This window comes from Sus scrofa, chromosome 4 (genome assembly GCF_054392235.1).
Source record: "Sus scrofa isolate SSC_HxYL_T2T_F1_AM1 chromosome 4, Sscrofa_HxYL_maternal_Yorkshire_Landrace_v2.0, whole genome shotgun sequence".
Lineage (NCBI taxonomy): Eukaryota > Metazoa > Chordata > Mammalia > Artiodactyla > Suidae > Sus > Sus scrofa.
The window spans coordinates 53,180,808-53,206,976 of record NC_139386.1 but is presented as its reverse complement, the minus strand read 5'-3'; the positions used below and the strand labels follow the sequence as shown (position 1 = coordinate 53,206,976).

At 33.5% G+C, this 26,169-nt stretch overlaps 1 protein-coding gene across 2 annotated transcripts in view; it reads right to left on the bottom strand.

Annotated features, from left to right (window-relative positions):
• Nucleotides 1–1,674: 1,674 nt before the first annotated feature.
• Nucleotides 1,675–26,169, bottom strand: part of MMP16 (matrix metallopeptidase 16) — a 310,756-nt gene continuing 286,261 nt past the window's right edge. Inside the window, exons 9-10 of one of the 2 annotated variants that reach the window (XM_001926617.7) lie at nt 18,110–18,225; nt 1,675–11,263 (exon numbers count right to left, since the gene is read on the bottom strand). In XM_001926617.7, coding sequence (XP_001926652.1) covers nt 10,929–11,263; nt 18,110–18,225 — 451 coding nt within the window. In that variant the 3' untranslated portion in view covers nt 1,675–10,928. The remainder of the gene's footprint in view (nt 11,264–18,109; nt 18,226–26,169) is intronic. The other variant, XR_014843025.1, reaches the window with a different exon arrangement.

The following is a 26,169-nucleotide window of genomic DNA, read 5'->3' as shown; positions in this document are numbered from 1 at the left end:
AAACTGAGTATCACTCATCACAATAAGTTATAATTATGTTTCTACAGTATGATAGGTATGTTATGAGGTTCTCAATACCCATACATGAATTTTTTTCTTCACAATATATTCATCTAATTTGGTTCTTGATTATAAGTGATACAACAATGTATTTTAATTATTACATAAATGAATAATTCAATACATAGAAAAAAATAATACTGGGTTTGAAGAATGTTTCTAGTTTTGTTTTTTTTTTCTCTTTGATAATAAAAACAAGGAAATTCATTCTCAGATTCAGCCTGATATTTACGTCTACACATTCTCAATAGCCTTATAAAAATAAAGATTATCTTTTGTTTAAAAGACTTCTACAAGTAAAAATATATTGTTAACTAAATCTTGTAGGCTTTTATATGCTGACCTGTTCCCAAAGCACTAATCTTATTGGTAATTATTTCATTAAACTTCAGATTTCTAGGGATTTGTCCTCGATGCAAATTTCAAAGACTTATCAACCAAAGTTATCTGTCCCTCTAGTCTGATTATTACTTCAATTAAATCCTTGTGATTGCCTTAGTTACCCTGCTCCAGAGCTCTCTTCTTTTGTGCATGGATTAAAACTATAACATCAATTTGTTGGTGCACAGATGCACCTAGATTGTTGCCTGAAAGCACATTTTACTTTATTCCCAATATGCTTTCCTAATTCTTCTTAAAATTCAGATGACTTTTTAGGACTATTGATACATATTAGCTTTGCTTTTTATGAAACCCTTGTTAAGGACTCGATTACATACAGCTAGTTGATATTCTAAAACATATAATTTATTAAATATTAAATATAAAAATATTTATCTTTATTCTTTCTGTGAGTCAGTTCTCTATTTATGATCACCCTTTTACTATAATCCTATTATTAAAAGTAAAAAGGAGGAGAGTTCCTGTTGTGGTTCAGCCAGTTAAAGACCCCACATTTTCTCTGTAAATATATGGGATCCCTAGCCTTGCCAGGTGGGTTGAGGATCCAGCATTGCCGCAAGCTATGACATAAGTTGCAGATGCAGCTTGGGATCCAGTGTTACCCTGGCTGTGGAGTAGGCCTCAGCTATAGCTCTGATTCAACCCCTGACCCAAGAACTTCTATATGCTGCAGGTGCAACCATTAAAAAAAAAAAAAAAAAAAAAAAGGAAAAGAATGCTAGGAAGAAAGAAACCAAGCAAGCAAGAAAGAAAAAGAAAGAAAGCAAGAAGAAATCCTTAAATGGGATTCAGCCAAAGATTTTTCATATCAAAATTAGCCTGTTTGATTAAATTTACCTTGAGAGTCATGATATGACTTAAGTCAATAAATTATACTCACTGATCCAAAAAGTAATTTTTATTTGTGTCAAGCTGTGATGAAACCATAATGTAGCCTATGTTCTTGGCTACTTGCCTAAAATGCATTTGATATAGTGATGCTTCCTGCTCTGTCCTTGGTCACAGTCATAGACATCTAGTTAACAACTAAGCATTTCTCCAGTTGATGTAATGTAGATTTTGGCCTAAATCACTAAATTAGAGTTTTTATTTTCTGTTTTATATCAGTTAGGAAGACATGGCTAGTAAAGGCTACCACTATATATCACAGCCTAAATATTCATCATAAATGAATGTATATCATTCATTGAGTAAAGCCACAATGCCTATGGATGATTTTTCTATTCTCTTATTTATTGACAGTTTTTTAATTACAACACAATGAATTGATGGTAAATACAGAAGATGCAATAGTATAAAAAGCCATTTAACCCTTCCCTAGGTTAAGACACTTACAGCAGACAAAAACTGCCCCACCCAAAATCCCCTCCTTGAATGGAAACGAAATAAATATAAATTAATAAATACAAAACAAATCACTGCACAGCCCTTAACTCTTTGATTGCCATGGCAAGAACCATGCTGATGATTCTAGCTTGTGACATTTGTGTGGTTAAAGGTTGCCGCAGCAGTCAAAGGGTTATAGCATTGTAAACATAAGTACTTTGTGGAAAAGTTCAGTCATGTTAATGGTCTACAGCGATGAGATTAATATCATGATCCCTTGACCTTTAATGACGCAACATTATAAGGAGTTAGATAGTAGCTTGGTGAGCTGTTACATAGACTAGTCAATCATTTTATTTAACAATGTGCTATGAGGCCTTGATTTACCAATAAAAGACAACTTGTGAATAATAAACACTGTTCAATGCATTGATCAATAAATCAATGAAAAAATTAATTTAAGCACCAAAAAATTTTGCCTGATTATATCTGACAGTCATAATACACTTTAGCACCATTTATTTAGCCTTATGTTTGCACACAAACAAGCTTTGTGTTTGTCAGTAGAAGCTATCTGAAAAAATATATATATATGCCAGATTTAAGATGGTATAAATGTATAGAATCCTGTGTGAGCAAAAAATCAGTAACAACTTGCAAACCTTAAAACTCATTCACCAAATAAATGTGTTATTTATTTCTTTCCTTGCACACAGAAGACTACATATTATCAAAAACTTAATGAAATAGTGTCGAGTGTAATGTGAATAATCCAAACACTTAAAGTTAGATTTTAATACTCTCTCCATAACTGAAAATAACATGGGGAATTAAAATAAATGTAAAGTATTGTCAGAAACCAAAAGATAATGGCCTAAATATTTAATTTCCTGGTATTTCTCTCTGCTTCACAGTTTAAGGTTATTTAAATAAAGTTTGAATTAATTTTATGCATTAAATTCCTTTAATTTCCCATAACCACAATATAGAAAAAAATGGCTTTCATAAGAAACTATAAAATGTGTGTTTTTTACTCAAGAGACAACTTTCCTTTGCAATTGCTTGCATCTAATTCTGACTCTGAAGGGCAAATGTCTGTGCAATTTTTTTAAATATATATAGTATTTATTTGACAAACTAAATTTATGAGTGCCTACCCCCCCAACCTATCTAGTAAATATATACATATATATTTACTAAATATAGTATATATTTTCCAATCTATATTACCAGATAGCTCATATGGATGGCATAAATTGCATTCTTTATTATACTGATCCACTATTAGAATCAAGATAATATTAATATGTTATAAGTTTTAAAATATCTTAAAGATAGGTTGCTACACTGACAAAGCAGGCAATTCTCTCTATGTCAATAACTGATTCATTTAAAAAACCATCAGTGCTCTATGGACTAATTAGACTTTATGTTTTATTAAAAAATTAAGTTCATTAAAATTTATATTAGCACAAAATTGAACTAGTAAACTCCATTTATTTCCCTCCTATAATATAAAAACAAGATACATTGGTTTAAAATTATATACCTAAAAAAACCTTTCAAGACTTTAAGCCTGAAGCAAATTTTTATGGGTGAGTCTCTAAAACCCCTGAAAATAGAGGTCCACAATAGAAATGCTGATGCAGTCAAAAGCAATGCAGCAAAAAGCTGCCACTGTAACATCCTTTATTCTCTTACTCTCTCTTTCTAATATATATGTAATTTACACATAAAGGGAAATAGATCAAAGAATTGAGGTTTTAGGCATTCATGAACTCATGATGTACCTTAAACAGAACACTATTATGGTATTCACTTTTCTGTATAATTATTTAAGATACATTCAGCAAAAGCAAACTTCCTTAGCTGGCTTACCAACAGACATCAGCTTCACATGCAGCATTTCACTTTTCTCAGGGGGATAGCTCTAGAAAAGTTGGTATCCAATGCAAGAGTTTGGGAGGCATGTGAAATTTATTGGGACTAAGTCTTTGTATGAAGCTTATGAAGGAAAAAACACCCAGGAACAAATGCATATTTTTAGGGCAACACATGTTATGTACAATGATGTTCAATACTTGTTTTCACAAAGGAAAGGGAATAACAAATCAAAAATTTGAAAAAAAATGAGGCAAGGTAGAAATAAAAAGAAATGCAAATTAGGCACAGACTGTACAGAACAACACAAAATAATATATCCCTCCAAACTGTCTGTATATTGGGCTGAAAAAAATAAAGCAAACAAATAATTTCCAGACTTAAGGAACATAAAAAATAGGCACACAGCAGAATTGTTTGGAAATCATGTTTGTTTAGAAATGTGTATATTCATGAATATATAAAGGAAAAATGATTCCATATCAGATACAAAAGAAGAAAATGACCAAAAGAATTAAAAATCTGATTCTACCCAGGCAATACTGTATACTAAAGAACTGTGAGAAGACAGCCAATAATGTGGCCTCTGTGATATTTCAGTGGTAGCAAAACTATGACATTGACTTAAGGACTGAATCATTCATTCAAGAAAAGTATATTTTACCTTCACAACTGGGCTGTCAATATATAGAGCAGGGAACAAGATCAAATTGGCATTATATAAGAGCAAATGAAACATGCATTCTAGTGACTTTTCAAATGGACAGCTCACACCAGGCTTTTATCTATATCTTGGCAAGACAGGCCAACGTAGAAACATACATTCATATAAAAGGTGGCAAGTACAAGTAGCACCATATTCTATCCTAGGAAAAAATCATCCTACCATGCAGTCACATCTCACTGAAGCTTCATCATATATGAGGCATGTGTAAAAACGCCTAAGTCCAAAAGTACCTGGTATGCAATCTAGCTACAGACCAAGTGCTACAGAAATGTCTGTATCATGAGTGGTATTTGTTCATGGACAAAAACAAGAGGGTAAGATACTTGAAAAACATCTTTGTAAGTCAAAAAGTCTTTGTTCATTTCACCATACTCTCCTTCTGGGTTTTCTCTATGAAAAAAGGATTAATGACATCTTTCTCTGAAGCTAAGTGGCCTAACATGACACAACTATCATATTGTCATATTTATATTTAATTGATGTTCTTCTCCCTTTTTAAGGGCATGTAAGTCCAGCCCTATAGCAGAGCACAACGCTCTTGTTTATGATGTATTCATCCTAAAGTGTTCAGTGTGCTCTGTAAGGACTTGTTAAGTGCAAACTTGAAAGTTATTTCCAGTCCAGTGTTTACATTTTAAGACATGATGCTCTTAAAATTGAAAAGGCATAGAATGTTTATAAATCTTTCGAATTATCTTCCATACATAATTTCGATACTTATTATGCACTGACCATGAGTTACTGGTTATGCCTTCATTTTCCTTAAAAAAGCTTTCATTTCAAGTGCCTGTACTTTGTTACAGCACTCATGATCTTATACCTTTACTTAGTATAAAGAATTAGCATCATTCTAAAAAATAATGCATGTCATGTCCAGTTGTAAGCTCACAATTGTGTTTAAAACTTAAAGGCCGATACTTTAGTATTCTGCTAGGAAATTGACAAAGATTTTACAATATCAAATCTGTTTTTCACTCAATTTCTTTGAATTTGTCAAATCAGTGTTCATTCTTAGGCTTTCTATACTATTGGTTTAAATGTCAAAGTAGATATATGTATAAAATATTGGAAGAGATATTTGTTATTGGATGTTATTAATCTGATCTGACATATATCAGAATCATTTGAAAATTACACAAAAGCAACAAATTAAAAATGATTTGAGTAGCATATGAAAGACAAAGGTTACAAGTAGGTGAGACTAAAACACTAAGGCAACTTCTTTGCTACTCCGCCAAGTGCTTTGTGTTATGTGATTATTGAGGTAAATTTCTATCCTAGGGACATGGCTTTTCTCAGGAAATTTTAACATTGTATATATCTTTCAATTGAGGTTAAAAAATCTAACTTTGACATCTTTAGCCTAGAAGGCAATGCATGAATATCAGATGTGTTTATGCAGGGTAACATCTAATGACCACTGGCTAATTATATACATTGATATATCACATACTCATCACTAATGTGAAGAGCTTGAAGTTATACATTTTTTTCTACTACTTTTATACTTGCTAAAGAAAAATTTCCAGTTGTATTAAGGAGTACTAAAGTATGTTTTCATATTTTACAAAAGACTCATTTTTCCTCTTCATTAATTTCCATGATATATAATGAATTTAACATGTAGCTTTTATATTTATGGTGTGGTGCTATGCCTGGTTGTTGTATTCTTTATTATGACATTTTTATTATGTTGATGAATTTATATTTTTTTAAATAGAACTTCTCTGATCTGGCTATGGTTCCCTACTAGGCAACATTAAGATACATATGTTCTGGCAGTCATAAGCTGTGGTCACATTAAATCAATCATAAAGGAACATGAAATGCAATGAAATGTTTAGATTCTCTAATACTATTGACACAAACCCTTTTGTGATTTTGTAAGACTCTACTCAAGGCTATTTGTAATAACTCATCTGAATTTAACATTTTTTATTTAGATGGCATGTCCTGTTTGACATCTGATATTTTGGAATGTGTTCTTGAGCGAATCAAAAATTAAACGAACTCTGCTATGTTTGCCGAGAAGATTTTACCATCATCAATAAGGTTGTGCTAGTATACATCACAATCTCATAGACTCAAAGCTATCAATAAGTCACTGCCTTTATTAGTTTCTAGAAATAATTCCAAAACCTAAAAAAGGTATTTTCATGACTCGTGTTAATTCAGTCTATTTGGGTATAACATCTGTCCTCTTCAGGTAGCACATTGAGTTTAGTCAATATGGACACATTGCTTAGTCTATGGTTAGATCTACAAAGTGTGAGTGTGTCTTTGTGCATACTGAAGATACTAGTATAATATGTAGAACTTGCAAGTATTATATTACTATCCCGAGGATCCAGTATATACACAACATCCATGTATTGGAACTACCATTATGTTGGGCAATGTTCTCATCCATCACATTGTGTTTTTTAACCATCCACAGAAAGTGAATAAAAACAAGTATATATTATATAAAACAGACAAATTGTATGTCAATAGGAAAAGATTACAAGCAATCTAATGGTAAAGAGAACATTTGTTTTTTCCACTAAATCGGTCTCTATCCTTTATTACTTAGTAATTAATTTTTTGTAAATTATTACTTAGTAATTTATTACATCTCACTCAGAAAAGCCTAGCCCTCTGATTTATAACAGAAGTTGTCTTTACTAGTATCATATAATGTTCTCCAGTTTATCCTTGTTACCTTTGCAGTTATAAAGAGCATCTGTATTCACCTGTTCTGACTCCATGTCAGCAGATACTTTGTTCTGAAACAGGTCAGTAGTTAAATTCACAACCTCTTTTCACAGGTCTGATGTGGAATTTCTGCTTTATAGAGAATACAGCCTGATTGGCTAATTTAATACTTCATTCAGTCCAGTTAACAATATATAGAACAATGATATTTGGCTAAAATTATAATTATAGTTAATTTGTGTAATAAACATTACCTTGTTTGCATTTGCATTTATATTAAAGTAATGAGAAATAATGAAATGGGAGAATTATTTTTTGTGACTGTGTTTTCATTTCAATTTGGGAAACCCTAGGTCTGAACTTTCCATGCTATCAGTTATGCAATGTTGAAAAAATATTTGATAGGTTGTATATCTCTACCGATCGTGAACTTGTACATTATATTGTTTCATTTATTATTCACATTGTTTTTGAATCACTATTTTTATGTGCTAGACTAATTAGTCACTCTACCTTTCACTGTTTCATTAAGCTTGACATTTTCTTCTCCAAACCCCACCTGGAAAAGGAGTTAGCAACCATACTTGCAAAGTGCCTAGTGTACAATGAAGCAAACAGAATTCCAATGTTTGTGATTATGTTGTACTTAATGCTTTCTTATCTTGTGTAGTCTCACAGGCCAAAAATTTAAATGTTCCAGTAAGCGAGAAGCCATATATGCTTTTCCTTATCACATAAATCTCATCTCATATTGAAGTAAATATGATTCGACACTCATCCATGACATTTTCAGAATTCAAGCATAATGGTAGAGTTTTCCCCTTCTTAATGCTATGGTTATTTTATAGCCCTTATATACTTTATAGTCTTATGATGAATCAGGATATTGTGACAAATGAGTAAAGAGGCAAAAGACTGCTTCTTTAGTTTCTTTCTCATTTTAGAGGAAAAAACAAAATCAATTTTCAATGCAGGTCAATGGTATTCCTCAATGATTTACATATATCCCAAAATGGCATAGTTCCTTCTTTCAATCTTTAGCAAAATACAATTTCCAGTTATTTTTTTTCTTGGCATCTTTAAAAAGATGAAACCATCCCACAAGCAAACATTGTATAAATGAGCTTATGTATATAGTACTTTCTTCATGCTCAGTAGAAGTGATTAAGCCTTTATAAAATCAGCATCATCCAATGGAAGCACTGAAGTAAAGCTACAGGGATGATTCTGGTCCTTTTCCCTTGTTATCTTGGCCCTCAATACATAATCTCCATCAAATTGTCAAAATACAGCCTGCATTGTACAAGTTTTGCAGTAAAGCCATTACTCTTTTATAATTGTTCTTTCTTTCTTAGCCTTACATTATGTACATTCAGGATGTAAGAATTAACAATCTGCAAGGCTTTGCAACACACCATCCATGATTACAAATATTTTCCCCAACCAAATCATAAACATGTAGTTTAACTGAAAGGCATTCTAATTATCATGCTATGTTGAGTATAAATACAAATTCAAGGCAGCCAAACTATCCATTTCCAAATAAGAATGTATACTTACACTCATTAAAAATCATCTGGAAATGTGTATTATTAGCAAATGAGTAAGAAATTTTTTTACTAGTATAAAATTCCTGCTTTATATAAAAGCCACACTGGCCATTCAAGTATTTTGAGGTTTTTCTTTTCCCCCTATAGTTTCATATTTGTACTAAAATGATGAATTTAGACTTGAAATTATATTAAAGTAAAATCAAAAGTCACTTCTTTCTATAGGGCATTTTTAAAGTGTGCATGTAAAGAGAAAATTGTCTAATTGAGGATCCACCAACAACATTCTCTCTCCACTCTAAGGAAACAGCTCATGCTTACTAGGTTTTAGAGAACAATTAACACTCCAATGGAGAAGCAACACCAGATTACCTTCAGTTTGTGCCAGTTTGCAAGTTAAAGGTCAAAGGGCAAAGACATAGAACAGGACTCATCAAGGAAAATTTTCACAGAAGATGATGTTTAAGTTGTTAATGACAGTCAACAGATTAATAATCAAGTTCAAGGCAAGCTGTTCATTGTTTCAAAAGCTAATCCCCTCAAAAGCTGGCTTTCACACAAAGCCAATGTCTGACTCATGGGGTGCGTTCGTTCTGACCATCTCTAATAAGTTCACAGCTCAGTGGCTGTAAAGCCTTTCACTGCAAGAAGCAGCTCCTAAAAATCAATAAAGAGGTCTGTCAGTTGCTGACTTTTCTCTAGGAAAAAAATATTGATACAAACCTGCTCTGCAGGTCACATGAAAATGACAATACTGCTGTTAGGACAAATTACACTCAACAATGAAATGCTTTGGTGGTCTCTTGGCTCTGTCAGTGATCAACTGAATGGCTAAATGCCAGAAGCCACATGAACCCTTTGAGAACTATGGTTGACATGCAATAGCTAATACACTGGAGGATATTCATGCAATCTCAGAGTCATCATTTTAGTTCATTCTTAAGATGGCAATGCTAATGGCATGTACCATGGCAAACTGAATTTTCATGCAATGGATTTTAAAACAGAAATTAAATGTGTCTAGCAAAAACAACAAAGAAGACAGGCTGTTATAATCAGTTGCTGAAATAAAATTTCACTCTTAGAAGATATTTAATAAAATACCTTTTTATTTGCCAGAAAATATTGGCAAGTAACATCATTTCTAGTCATTATAAATGCACTTGTGTAGTACTGTAAATCACTTAAAAATTACATGGGGTTATAGGATATCTGTTTTAAAAACCTGAACTTCTTGAACCTGTGCATGTTTTAACCATTGCCCAGTCCTATAATTTACCAGATCCTAAGACTCTGAAATCTGATTTGATAGTTCTCAAAGGGTTACACCAATCTACTACTAGTGTCACATATCCTTATAAAATAACTGTCACTTTAAACCACTTTAAAGACATACTGATTCTTGCTCCAATTATAATGAATATTCCTGACAGACCCATGGAAGGCCTGGGGCAATGGCCTATTACAACTTCTGGAGATTATCACACTGATGTAGGGATAAGGTGGCAGGAAGGGGTTTAGAAACACTTCAAAACAATTAAAAGATCCTAGTTGAATATAGTTGTTAATATAAATGTGATGAAACATTGAGGACATAGCTGAGAACAGCTGTATAAAATGAAAAATGGATGTATTATTAAGGCTGTTACTATATTGCAGATATTTTGGCCCCTTGTTTGTTGGAAAATGGCTGTCCCAACAGTCTAAAGTCCTGCATGTGTATCCCGGTCTCCTACCCGACAAAAAGAAGTGGAGGAGATTATCCATAGCAGTCAAAGAGCTATCTTCTTTGGAGACAAAGCTGTTTTGGGTCTTCACACTTTCCTGAAAGTTCAATTGTAGGTTTTTTGTTTAACCTTTTTCTTTTCCTTGCTGTAAAGCAAAAATTCGTGGGTTTTCCGTTTTGTTTCCCCCCTCCCCCAGAAATGGGCTCAGACTTCAGAAAGAAACAATATTAGAAACCTTTAAGAAGAATCTTTTCTTCTTTTCCTCTTCTGTAGGTAATCCTGAAATTTTACTGGGCGTTGAGCGTGCAGAGGAAAGGCCTAGAACTGAATGACAAAGAAAGACAAAGGACTGAAGAACGGCAGATACTGTGCATCATGGAAGCTTCCCCACGAGTGCATTTCCACTTATGTGCAGGACCAGCAACCCTCTGGGTTTGAAAGGTCAGCCCCAAATCAGGCTGCCACAAGCCTGCTCCTAGCTAGGAAACAGCATAACAGCTCTTGTCTTGAATCTGAAGTTACCACAAACTCCTAGAAAGAAAGAAAGGAAAAAACCCTACATCACACCCACTCTTGCATAGAGCGTTTACAGTACAGTATGTGGCGGGGTGTTCCTTTCCTCTTGAACTGGAACACAGTGTAAACCAATACAAGGAGGCATAAGGCCAAGATGCAGGGAATGACAATAGCTATGGCTTTCACAGTGCTGGCTGTGTTGTCCAGTTTGATGACAATGTCTACATCGTCTGGTGGGCTGTGTCCTTCTTTATCTCTGTCTGTTGGTCCATCACAGCCCATAAAATCCTTGAGGATGGATCTGGGATATCCAGGTTCTACCTTGAGTATCTGGTTGTTGAATTTCCAATACTCCTTTCCTTTGTAGAAATACGTAAAGCCTAGATGGGAAACAAACACACATAGGAACCACTTATTTTTAAAAGGGTATATATACATAGAGACATTTATTTATTTATTTATTATTTTTTAGAAGTTTTCATTTTTAAATTTATTTTATAGCACTTTTTATTACTCAATTACATTTACAGTTGTACAACATACATGCAGACATTTAAATAGGCTACTTAAAAGATGTATATTAAAGTGACTCAATTTTTAAGGAAGAAAACACTAGTCCCAGGTCAGCAGTCTTTTGAACTAGATATGGCTGTTGTGTTCCAGGGACCATATCCTCAAATGCTTAGGGAAAGCTCAGCCAAGAGAAAGAAATACTATTGGTACAGGGTTGCTGAAGGACCATGCTGTATACATCTATCCCTAGTCTACCTTGCAAATAGAACTTTATCCTATTGCTCACTTATAGGATTGCTGGTGTAGAATTGCATGTTAGTGTGAGAAAATCAACCTGTATTGAAAGATACTGAAAACAGCCTTATAAACGGAAGCCCAGTTTGCCCTTATGCTGTTGAAGGCACTGCACAATATATCGTAAGGAGGCTTCTCCATGAAACACCTCAAAAGCAATTTCTAATGATTTTAGTATTGGAAATAGTTGTACTTCTCCTAAGACAAGTTTGTGTCATTTGGAATAGAAATCATAAGAAATCCTAAATCATGAAACTAGTGATGATTTTCTTTGTCTCTAAGGATTTTAATAAGTAAATAGGTATTGTATTTTATGGAGTAACCTTTTTTTCAGCTCTAGGCAGTGCCTATTTTGTCTCTTCTTTTGTCCTCATTATTTGGCTCTCTTATTTATTAGCTTAGGTTAAATTTTTGTCTCCTAGTTATATTTTATAAAATTTCTAAAGCCATTATCAATCTTTTTAGAGTAATGGTTTAATAGAGTAAAAATAAATCTATAATTCTGTCTTTAATAGTTCCAACTAACATTCATTTCATAGGGAAGGAGGTAGTATGTGGAAGGCTCAAATAACTTAGCAACACAAATGATCTATGTGCTAAAACATTATGGATGCAGATAATAGAATTGTAAACTTGTGACGATTTAACTACACATGTGTGTGTTTTTTTTTTAGAACTATTCTTTAAATTTTTGTTGTTTTTCATGGGAATAAGTCTAGTTTTTCCTTTCTGTTCATAGGTCTTTCATGTCAAGTTTCTTTGTGAATTAACTTTAATTTTTGCTTTGAGATAAAATTTAAGAAATTAAGAAGAAATATTTTAATGCTATAATCATTTAAAAAACTATATTTTGGGAGCTAATTTTGAATAGTATGTCTACTTTTTGAGTTAATAATCATTAATGAAGTTTTTTCCCCCTACATTACTGAGCACTTATTATGGAAGAATAACTGTGTTAAAAGCTTAGTAAATGACATCTTTTAATCTTCATAAACATTTTGTCAGGTAGAATTGATTGCCTATATTTTTCAGGCAAAGATAGTGAGGCTCAGAGATAAAATAATATGCTTTAGTCCTTGTGAAAAAAGGAATTTAAATCTTGGTCTAGCTTTAGAGCCTGACTCTTGATGATTCTTTCCAAGACCAGGTCCTTTAGAGATTTTTGTCTTTTCACAAATACTCTTTCATTAAACATCATAGGTTGTGATAGATATCACCCCTAAAACAATAACGACCAAAAAACTTTGACATCTCTCAAAAAATTTCAGCTAAGATGGACTATCACTTCAGTTCATTCTGGAAACCACTCTGTTTAATGGCATCAAAGTCTGCTGTTGCTTTTAGTTCTGAAGGGCAGTTTTGCAATCAGAACAACTTGCCAAGTGAAAACAGGTGTATGTGGATTCAAATTTTTATACAGGGAGTTGGTATTTGATCACACTAATGAAATCCAATGTAATTATTCAACAAGCTTGGATAAAGAAATGTTGAGGGCCTGCCAAATACTAGTACATTAGATGATCATAGTTGAATAATGGCATTGATCTAGAATTAAATAGACCTTCAAAACAGGTGACCGTACTTCTTATATTTATACACTGGAAACCAACAGCTGGAAGTGTCCTCATCTTTAATTTTTAGTCAAAGCTAATTACCATGAAGCTACCAGGTGTCATATAAAAGTTCAGAAGTTTTCCATTTTCATATTTATCAGGTCTGTAGGCCAAATTTTATACTAATGCCCTCCACGTTCAGAGGCAGAATTGATGATTACTGAATACATATGTTAGAGATAAGAAGTCTAGTCAGCAAGAATTATGAAAATAGAAGTATTAGAAGAGAAATAGCCTGGAATCTTGGCAGCATAAATCAGTAAAACTTTGACTCTGCAATTTGATCATCTCATTTAATAATTTAAGTTTAGAGGGTTTTTTTTCTAATAATGTATGAAATGTCAGGGTCTTGAAGAAACATTTATGTACTCATATTTTTTCTTTTGTGAGTAGCTCTGATGTTATAATCATGTAGATATTATGCTTACTAAGAGTAGCAACTTCAGATGACTTCTTACCCAAATTATCAATTTTTAGAAATTCTGAGAAAGAAATCAGTGAGGCTGTAATGTCTTAGCTGAGACATTTTCTCTTGTGTTTGATTGGTTTTCACTGATGATTTTTCTATTGCTTAGTCCTAAAATGTAACAAGTGATTGTCCACAGTAACTGTCATAACTGAGTAGATGACCCTGCTGTCAGTTACTATGTATTCTCTCTGTTTTCCACTCATATATTCATTGGTAAGAAGTTAGTGTTTAATCAATGTGAATTAATACATTGAATCTTGTGAAAATATTTGTTTGAATCACTTGAAGATTTTAACAGACAATGAGTGAGAATAGGGGTAGAGAATTAAAGCACCAACAAAAGCAAAACTATTTTAACAGGCTAAATGTGGAGGTGTAATCAGTAAAACCAAATGCAACAGTGTTAAAAGGAGACTCCTGTATTAACCTTAAAGTGGAATTTTCTAAGGATAATGCCAAGGAAGTTGGACTTGACAGCAATTAATGTAGAAACAATTTGAAAGGGGGTGAATGCAGTGATTATTGCAATTTCAGGTATTTGTTAAAAACTCATCATTGCTTAAAATACTGTCAAAGGCAAGAAGATATAATTCTACTAATTTTGCCTTAGTCAAATATCATTTGGATTACTGCAGTGATTTTCAGGGTCTAAAAATAAAAAGGAAAATAAGAAAATTGTTAAATTAAGTGGTGAAACTTGGGAAGATGATGAAAAAGCCTAAAGTAGGCACGTCTAGTATGACAAAACAAAAAATTTAGCCTAGCATGACAGATTGTCAGTTACCTTAATCATATAACAAGAGGAAAAGATGTTTTAACTTTTCCTCTTTGGAGATAGTGTATTAGAGAATTTTGGTGAGGTTAGAATGCTCTGGTTTCATACCTTAGATATATAATATTACCACTGCCACAATCATGTTTTAGGTACTTAGACTAGCTGATGGTTTTCTCATTTATAAATAATGATATATGAAGTAAAGAGGTATTTTCAATGAACAAATAAACTATGTAACAAATTTATGAAACACAACTTATATATGGTGGGAACTCAGTAAATGGCACCACATATTCATATTTCATTAGTCAAGGTGGCAGAATTAGTATCAATAGGTATAATGGGAAGGCATATTCCACCTTAATATGAAAAACATATCCTTCAAAACTCTATAGCTGAATTTTAAGTTTGTGAGATTTATTTATTTATTTTTTAATATCACGAAGAGATCTCCGGGAAGAAATTCCTACCTTGGTGGAAGGGTGAAGAATTGTTTTTTTGTGGGGGTGGGCTGCACCCATGGCCTATGGAAGTTCACAGACCAGGGGTCAGAGTAGGAGCTGTAGCTGCCGACCTATGCCACAGCCACAGCAACGCAGGATCTGAGCTGCATCTGCAACCCCACCACAGCTCATTGCAATGCCGGATCCTTAACCCACTGACTGAGGCCAGGGATTGAACCTGTATCCTCACGGATACCAGTCTGGTTCATTACTGCTGAGCCATGACAGGAACGCCCAGAAGGGTGAAGAATTAGATAAAACTTTTCATTGCTTTATTATTCTGATTTATGGCTATCAAGTATCATGTGCATGGATTTATCCTTATAGGGAATTACTTTGAATCTAAATCTAAATCTAAATCTAAATCTAAGTCTAAATCTAAATCTAAATCTAAGTCTAAATCTAAGTCTAAGTCTAAATCTAAATCTAAATCTAAGTCTAAATCTAAATCTAAGTCTAAGTCTAAATCTAAGTCTAAGTCTAAATCTAAATCTAAATCTAAATCTAAATCAATGTGTTTATTTAATAATCTGCACCATGTCTCTTTTCTAACAAACATAAGGGAAGAAGTTGTGTAAAATTTGAGTTTAAGGTAAGAAACCACAAGCATGAGGTTTGAATATAGAATAAAAAGTAGAGAATTTGCTATGACTATTTAGACTGAGGCCTTCCAGATTGATTAATATTGCTATCCTACAGAACAAGGCTTTCAAACACATAGGAGATCACCACTTTAGGGAATAACGTTAGGAGTAATAGAAGGGATAAAATTAATTTCAATAATTAACATTTATTGAATGGTTACTATGTAACTGCAGTTGAAGAGTTTACACTAGAGGGGATAATGAATGGGCATATAAATTGATTGTTGTAATATGAGATTTCGAATGCAAGGGAAAAAGTACCATAAAGGATATTCAAGGATTCCTGAAAGATCAAAAGTGGGCTCAATATTGAAGGATATCAAAGAGGAGGCTGGACCAGTTAAGGTACAGAAGATAGATATATTGAAATTTCATCTGTAACTTTTTCTCATTTGTAAACACTGATTTTTCCAACATGCTTTATTTCTTTGCCAGTATTTTACAAAATTATTCTTTACTATAGTGAAAAGAAAGTATTAAATTCTGAATTTAAGGAAAGCATTTATACTAAAAGAATATTATTTTCAGGTGGACAATATGAAAAATCATGGGGCAAGAAGCAGAAATATTTTTGTTATTTTTATACAATTATGATTTATTTCAAAAGAACCTGAATCAAATCTCAGATATTAGCTGTAAATGTTAGCTAGTTAGTTTTATCTGGGCTGAAACGATCTCTATTTATTCTAACATAAAGAAATCCCCTCTCCCTCATTAGCTCCTTCCTTGGTGATGGGTATAAGTTTTAGGGGATCATCTCAGTTTTCTGCCTTCCATGTGATTATTTCTCACATTTTTTTTCATTTATTTGTCTTTTTCATCTGTATCCATGTGGTATGTCAAGCTTTTTGCAATATTATGTATCTGATTTTAATGATTCCAATATGACTGCCCTGTAACTTCCTTCATTTTCTTATAGATTTCCTTTTTCTCTCAATCTGTCCTCTCTTATAGATTTCTGCTTTTGTCACATACAGATTTTATCTTAACTTCGTCCTTTAATTCTCTGAACCAATACACATACACAAAAACTGTGATTCCAGTCAGTGCTACAATCAAGGCATCATGTTTCTCTTTGACTTAGCATCTGGCTACAGTGTTTTACTTGTGGGACGTGATTGCACAGAATATAGTATAAATTGCATATAACAATGGTCAAAACACTGGTTTGCCTTTTCTAATTGATGTTCATTCATGTTGGGCTTCAATTCCTTCAAGTTTGCACTCAGTGTAAAGCTTTCTTAAACTCTGGTAATATGCTGATCATCAGTCACTGTTTTCAATGATGGTGTTGATTTTTCATTTCCCTCTGTTTCTCCATTAAATTTTTTGCTCTTTCCTCCCCCTAGATGTATTTAATTTTGCTCTTGCAAATGATATTTTGTTACTGTTGCCTAATATTTTATAGAATTTTCATACTACTGTGAACACACATGACATTTTTTTTTTTCTGATTCCTATTATAAATCATTAGAGAGGATAATTTTTTTCTATGTATTTCAGTTTGATGCCATTTTCCTTTTCTTTGTTCTGGAATGTAGTGTACAAATTTAATTTTGAATTATTATTTTATGGTTTTTTTACTACATACTAATTGCTAAATGAGGAGAGAAAAGTTCAGGCTTTACCAACATAAATGGGAGTAGGGGTTAACCATTGCTTGGTAAATTCTACTTAAGAGTCTGATAGAATCTCAAATTCTGAGATGGAGAGCAAGGAATGTGGACCACTCTCTGATCTGTTCCTTGTTATTAAGCAATCATATATTTACTCTTGCTTGACTGTACTGAGCTGGGACCTTCCTTGTTTGCTAATATTCTGGGCCTAAGGTATACATGAAAAATTATAATTGTGTTAGATCAAACATCTAACCAGAGAGGCTGAAAATCTATTAAGAAAAGAAGGAATAGAAAGGCATTGAGAAAACATAAACCAAGGAACCCAGAAACTATGAAGGGCCAAATAATGTTAAGGATAAATTCATAGCTTAAACGGTGCCAAATATATGGAGAAAACTCCAAAAAATTGGCTTTTGGCCCTGATCAGGACCTGGAGCACCTCTCCAGAATAACAACTCAAATATGTTTTATACGCTTACACCATATCTTCTTTGTGATCAGCTTCTGTCCCATGTGTGTTTGTTATATAATCTTACATGAATTTTAATACAAAACAGGTTTAGTTACTTCAAAGTTATTCATACCCTTCATTTTAAAAAATTACCTTTATTTGTTCTTATAAACTAAAATAGGCTGAGGTTAAAAAACATCCTGATTATAATATTAAATATAAATCTTAGAAAGTTTATATAAATATAAAATCCCTATTATGTTACCTTCTACTATGTAACACAGTGAAGTAGATTATTGAAATACTTAGTAAACTCATGAAATATATTTTGCACATGTTGCATACCATTTTCTTTGTGCACAAAGGCTCCTTGAGGAGATTCAGGGATACCTTTCCAGACTGTGATTGGCTTGGGATAGCCAGGATCCATGGTTTTCATTTCTTCACTATATCTCCAATACCTAAAAGGGTAAATCAACAACAAAAATAACACATGCATAGGAAATACAATTATGTATACAAAAAATAACAGCTAGCATTCATTAAATCTTTGCTGTGTGCTATTTGTGTACTGTTAATTATTTATAGAACGGATTTAAGTCATGCAAAGACAGTGGACACAATTTATTCTGTTTTCTGAATATGTTAAAAAGGGGGATGTTATTGGGTATTTATTTGGTCTGATAAAATTGATTTAAAAGTGCTAGATAGGCATAGTTACAATTCAAATGGATATTGCCAACCTATATAGAAGAAATAAGCATAATCTTGATTCACTTATTTATTTAACAAATACTTATTGAGTACATACTATATTTCTAGCATTATTGTAGGGGCTTGAGATATACCTTAAATGAATCAGATATGCCCAGCTCTCATAAATCTTATATTTTAGGCTACATAGGGATTACAAGAAAGAAAACAGTTTATTAACAGATAACAATATCATGGGAGGCAGTAAGATCTATTAATAAAATGAAGAAGAAATATTTATCTAGAAAAGAAAAACAGACCCCTGGTGGCCTAGCAGTTAAGAATTCTGCATTGTCACTGCTGTAGCTCAGGTTTGATCCCTGGCTTGGGAATTTCTACATGTCATGGGTCATGTGGCCAAAAAAGAAGAGTTATCTAGGAATGTGGGTCAGCCATTTTAAATTTGTGGATAGAGAGGTCCTCTCTGATAAGCTGATGTTTGAGCAGAGACCAGAAAGAAGTGAGGAGCAGCATACGTAATTTTGGGGAGCTTAACATCTTAGGAGAGTAACTAGCCATCAAGAGTTTCTGTGGCAGGCACAAGCCTGGAGTGCTTGTGCCACAGTGAGGCTAGGGTGACTAGAACTGAGTTAGCAAAGGAGAGAGAAGGTCATGCTGGAAACCAGAACCTATGATTCCATAAATCATATAATGGGCAAAACCTTTTATTTTCCTCTAAGAGAGATGTAAAGCCAATGTAGTTTTGGGGCAGAGGAGTTTCAAGTTATGGCTTGTTTTTGAAAGGAACACACTGCTGCTGTGAGATAACTTGATTGAAGGAGGTAAAGTAGAAGCAGTTAGGTTGTCACTTTAGTAATCCTTGGGCTAGAGTGAATACTGTGGAGCTGATGATAATTCAAAGGGTTGGAATATTATTTTGAAGGAAAAATCCAAAAACTTTGCTAATGGATTGAACACAGGATGTGAGAGAGCAAAGTTCAGCATAACTCAAGAATCTGGGTCCTGTGAGCTCCCAATGGAGAGCAGCGGAAAAGATTCTGACTAGTATCCATGAGGATGCAGGTTTCAATCCCTGGCCTCACTCAGTGGGTTGGGGATATAGTGTTGCCATGAGCTGTGGTGTAGGTTGTAGACGTGGAACAGATCTTGCACTGCTGTGGTGGTGGTGTAGGGTGGCAGCTGTAGCTCTGATTCGACCCCTTGCGTGGGAACTTCCATATGTCTCAGATGTGGCCTCAAAGGCGAAACAAACAAACAAAAAAGAATTTGGGTCCTGAACATCTAGAAGAATAAAGTTGTCATTCAGGGAGATAAGGAAGCAGGGAAAGGTAAGTTAGGGTGGTTCGAGGAATCAAGAGTGTGGTTTCAGGTATTTTAAATTCAGATGCCTGCTAAACATCAAAGTGGAATCATCGATGAGGATATGAGTGTGGAATCATCAATGAGTATATGAGTATAGATTCTAAAGCAGCCTTGACTAGAGTCCTTGTGTACAGATAGATAAACAAAGACAAAGGTTGCCAAGAGTCAAACTCTCAGAATCTCATCCCTTTACAGAAACACTACATCTCTAAGGAACAAATTGTGACCATCCCTACTTTGGATCACTCATTATTGTCTACATGTTCTAAGAATCAAACAAATTTATGCCCAGATATTCAAAAAGATTGACAAAACTAGAATGAGAGTAATCATTAGGCGTTCACAGTGATAGTGCCTATTTGAGGGCAGACATAATTCTCTATGCATTATATTATTTAATCATAACAAACCCAGCAGAGAGTTTTCATTGTCCCTATTTGGGAGGACATCAAATCATCAGTAGACCTATAACTAGTTCTGTTTGATTTCAAAAGTCACTGCTCTTTTCCTCTACATGTATTAAATATGTTGGATCATCTGTTCTTCCTCCCACCCCTGCCTTCACTAAGCATCTGTTAACATGTATGTGCTTCACTAACACAGATTTGTGAGGTAAACACAATGCTTTATCTTGGGATTAAGCATTAGGCTCAAATCAGAGAAAAAAAAGTTTTCCAGGAGTTCCCATCGTGGCACAGTGGTTAATGAATCCGACTAGGAACCATGAGGTTATGGGTTCAATCCCTGGCCTCAGTGGGTCAAGGATCTGGTGCTGCCGTGAGCTGTGGTGTAAGTTGCAGATACGGGTCAGACCCCACGTTGCTGTGGCTCTGTAATAGGCCAGTGGCTACAGCTCCAATTAGACCCCTAGCCTGGGAACCTCCACATGCTGTGGGAGCACCCCAAGAAAAGGCAAAAAGACAAAAAAAAAAAAAAAACACAACAGTTTTATAGTCTTTTCTGGACATTTTCCTGTTTCCGGTCTATGGAGAATCCTTTCTCTACATTGCTGTGGGATTCCTAGATACCTCATATAAGTACATATGTGAAATATTAGCACTTCCTCCATCTTCAGTGTTCACGTGGTAAGGAGAAAAAGATTGTTTCAGGATTTTCCTAATAAATAAGCCAGAAGGCAGATTTTAACCAGAAAATGAAACACACTGTTCAGGCCTATATCATAGATCAATATCACATAGAAGATGAGGACACTGCATGGAGAAGTACTGAGCTGAAATAAAAGTAGCAAGGCCTCTTTCTGAAGAAGACAAGTAGGAGGAGTGTACTGGTCTACAAAAATTAAGTATATTTTCTTTCATATTTTTGATGGAAATATCTGCTTCTAAGGTCTTTTTATGTTCAAAAAATTTTAAAGAGTAATTGATTTACAGTATTGTGACCATTTTTTCTGTAGAGCATAGTGACCCAGTAATACTGACCCATCATAGTGACCTAGTCATACACACCACACACACACAGACATTCATTTTCTCATATTATCTTCCATCACATTATATCCCAAGAGACTGGATATAGTTCTCTGTTCTATAAGTAGGACTTCTGCTTATCTATTTCAAATGTAATAGTTTGTATCTACTAACTCCCCATCCATCCCCCTCCATCCCACCTCCTCTTAGCAACCACAAGTCAGTTCTCTATTTCTGGGAGTCTGTTTATGTTTTGTGGATAGGTTAATTTGTGCCATGTTTTGGAATATTCCTTTATCACAGAAAATTCTGTGGTGAATGTAACATAGTTAATGGGGTTGAGATTGTACTCAAAATCTCCTAATCTCTTCTTTCAAGTAAATACTTCAGTGGGATTTATAATAGTCATTTATATTATATGATCCCTGCACTTGACTATAAATAAAACCTTTCACAGAGAAATCATCAAATACCTAATTTCATGGATTCTAAGATACACGTTTTTTCACATTTCACATCTCTAATATAGGGATGCACCTTACAATCAATACCATGTCAAAGTATACTGGGAAGGGGTTTTCCCTCAATGATAGATTAAATAATGATGTATCTTACAATAAATAGCATTTTACATGGTATAAATAATAATTTAAAATAAGTTTTTAAAGTTTTTTAACCTAGGAATAATTTAAAATCCTAGGGACAATGGGATCACACTCTTCATATGGTTTAAAAAAGGTTCCTACATACTCAGAAGCCAAGTTTGTTCTCCAAGATGTAGTTATAACACTGTTAATGCAACAATACCCATTCTTTATGTATGTAGTGTTTTGTTATTATAAATTTATATTCTTAATCTTATTTCACTAAAATATCTCAACTACCTTTTATATTGCCTACTATAACATACTTCATGATGATGTCCAACTATAGATTTAGTATATACGGTAATTCGATTCAGTCAATAAAAAAGCATTGGGCATCATATTATTCAAAGGAAATGTTTTAGTCACATTTGCTCTTTTTGAATGTTACAGAGTTGAAACTCAAACTAATGTTCTTTGATTCATAGTTTAGTACAGTTTCTACCACTTTACTGCTAGCAATGCCCTTGATTCAGCATTCTTATATTAATCCACCTGTCATTCTTATCATCTAGGGGTTTTCACTCAAATTCTTAATGTGAATATAATTTTCCTTCATCCCTTGTTATATTCACTTATAGATCCATTTATCTACCAATACTTTTTTGAGCACTTATAAGTGAGGTACATAAGATTCACTGAGATCTCATTTCAAGAAAATATTAATGAAATGTGAATTTCATTATACTTTCTAATAGTAATATAGTTGGTATGAATTGTCAGGATAAAAGCAATTTTTCCATCTATACACCAGCACATAATGCCAAATTATAATTTGGGATTATTTAACACTCTGAAAAAACTCAACATAGGCTTGGACCTTCAGGTTATGTTCTGTGTCAGCTTTGATACATATCTAGTGGAATTAAGTGTGAATAAAATCATCTAATTATATTTAACCATGATATTATTTAGTACATTACATTATTATATATAAACAATATATTCCACTGCCTTATAAAAATCTGAGTCTTTTTCATAAATATTAATTTGCATTTTAATTTCCGATATATTTCAACATGAACAAAAAAGCTCATCCCACTGATATTTTTCTCCTGAAAAAATAAGCTTACAGGTTCATTGAAAAGTATATTAATGTATTCAGATGGAACACTGTGCAAGTTTGTGGGATTTAAAATTTAGGTATTATAATGGAAAAATTTTGAAAATTTGTTCAAAATTGTCAACAAATGTTAAAGGCCATTATAAATAAATTTATAGTTTTTTTCTTCTGATATATCACTAATCTCTGAGACAGAATTATGACTTTAAATTGATGATTCTTAGAGAAAAGTATTATAAATCAATGCTTTAAAATAATGAATAGAGCCACAGCAATCAGAGAAGAAAAAGAAATCCAAGGGAATCAGAGAAGGAAAAGAAATAAAAGGAATCCAAATTGGAAAGGAAGAAATAAATATATCACAGTTTGCAGATGACACAATACTATACCTGTAAAATCATAAAGACACTACCAGAAAACTTTTAGAGCTCATCAATAAATTTGGTAATGTTGCAGGCTATAACATTAATGCATATTAATCAACTGCATCTCTATATACTAACAATAAAAGGTCAGAAAGAGAAATTAGGGAAACAGCCCCATTTACCATCACATCAAAAAGATAAAATACCTAGGAAGAAACCTACCTAAAGAGACCAAAGACCTATACTCTGAAATTATAAGATGCTGATAAAAGAAATCAAAGATGACACAAACAGGTGGAAAGACATACCATGCTCTTGGACTGCAGGAATCAATATTGTCAAAATGACTATACTACCCAAGGCAATCTACAGATTAAATGGAATCCCTATCAAATTACCAATGGCATTTTTCACAGAACTAGAACAAAATATTTTAAAGTTTGTTTGGAAGCACAAAAGACCCAGAATAACCAAAGCCATCCTGAAAAAGAAAAATGGAGCTGGAGGCATCAGGCTCCTGGACTTCAGGCTATACTACAAAGCAACAGTCATCAGAACAAAAATATAGATTGGTTTAATAGCATAGAAAGCCCAAAATTAAACCAATGCACCTATGGTCAGTCAACTCATCTATGACAAATGAGGCAAGAATATGAAACAGAGAAGAGATGGTCCCTTCAATAAGTGATGCTTGGAAAACTGGACAGCTACATGTAAAAGAATGAAATGAGAACACTCCCTAACACCATATACAAAAATAAACTCAAAATGGACTAGAGACCTAAATATAAGACCAGATAGTATAAAACTATTAGAGAAAAACATGGGCTGAACACTCTGATATAAACCATAGCAATATCTTCTCCAATCAACCTCCTAGAGTAATGACAATAAAAACAAAAATAAAAAAATGGGACTTAATTAAACCTAAAATGTTTTGCACAACAAAGGAAACCCTAAGCAAAACAAAAAGACAGTTCACGGGATAGGGGATAATATTTGCAAATGAAACAACTGACACAGAATTAATCTGACATAGAATTAATCTCCAGCAGCTCAATACCAAAAAAAAAAAAAAAACACAACCTCATCAAAAAATGGGCAGAAGATATAAACAGACAGTTCTCCAAAGAAGACGTACAGATGGCAAAATACACATGAAAAGATGTTCAATATCACTAATTATTAGAGAAATGCAAATCAAAACCCATATGAGCCAGAATGGACATCAAAAAGTTTATAAACAGTAAATGCTGGAGAGGGAGTGGAGAAAAGGGAACCATCTTGCACTAATGGTGGGAATGACAACTGGTGCAACCACTGTGGAAAACAGTATGGAGATTCCTCAAAAAAACAAAAAAAGAATTACCATTCGATCCAGCAATCCCACTCGTGGGCATCTATCCAGAGAAAACCACGATTTCAAAAGGTACATGTTACTCCAGTGTTCACTGCAGCACTATATACAATCTCCAAGACATGGAAGCAACCTAAATGTCCATTGACAGAGGAGTGGATAAAGAAGATGTGGTACATATACACAGTGGAATATTACTCAGGCATAAAAAAGGAATAAAATAATGGCATTTGCAGCAACACAGATGGACCTAGAAATTATGATGCTAAGTGAAATTAATCAGTGAGACACAAAATCATATGCTATCACTTATATGTGGAATCAAAAAAAGGATACAATGAATTTCTTTGCAGAACAGAAACTGACTCACAGACATTGCAAAACTTATGTTACCAAAGGAGACAGGTTTGGTGGGTAGGAATGGGCTGGGTTTTGGGGAGGGAAATGTTGTGAAATTGGGTTGTGATGATGGCTGTACAATAAATTTTGTTATATAAACATAACTAATATTGAGTTTAAAAAATACAAAATAATATAATGAATATAAATGGGATTTATCCAAAATATTTTCATACTTTATCAAATGTCATATCCATGAGAGACTACCATCATCCATGTAATAGTAAACAATAATTTCTTAAATTCTCTCTGTGTGAACAAATAAATGATACTGAAAATTCTGAAATGATATACTTTAATTTGCTAGATATGGAACTCAAACTGAATAAAAAGTCACTCCAAGGTTGATTTCATATGATTCAGGCATTTCTTCATCCACTCTGTTTCCTTTTTCTACTCTAGAATCAAGACTACTTGTCTCTGTTAATTTAAATAAAGAGATATAGGGCCAACTTTTTTTCATACCCAAATAATCATACAAAATCTCATTCTTCAGAAGCATTCTTAAAAATGAAACAGAATTGGAGTTCCCATCATGTTGCAATGGAAACGAATCTGATTAGAAACCGATGAGGTTGTGGGCTTGATTGCTGGCCTCTCTCAGTGGGTTAAGGATCCGGCATTGCTGTGAACTGTGGTGTAGGTTGAAGGTGCAGCTCAGATCTGGCGTTGCTGTAGCTGTGGCATAGGCCAGAGACTACAGCTCTGATTAGACTCCTAGGCTGGGAACCTCCATATGCCATCCCTATGCCATGGGTGTGGCCCTAAAAAGAAAAAAACAAACAAACAAACAAACAAACAAAAAAAAACCAGAATTAAAAATATCAATTTGTACTCTGATAATTTCAAAAAGACAAAAGAGAATTCCTTCATAAACATACAACTTAAGGTAGAGGATATCAATGAATTTTTCTGTTTGACTATTGATGACAATAGTAAAATAAACCAAAATGGATCTAAATTTTGTCTTCTTTCTTTGAAAATGTCTTAAAATCTTCAGTGGTTCAGTCTAGAATGAAGTATGACAATGGAGTTTTGCATATATTTGTAAGAATATGCTAAGTGGTTATTTAG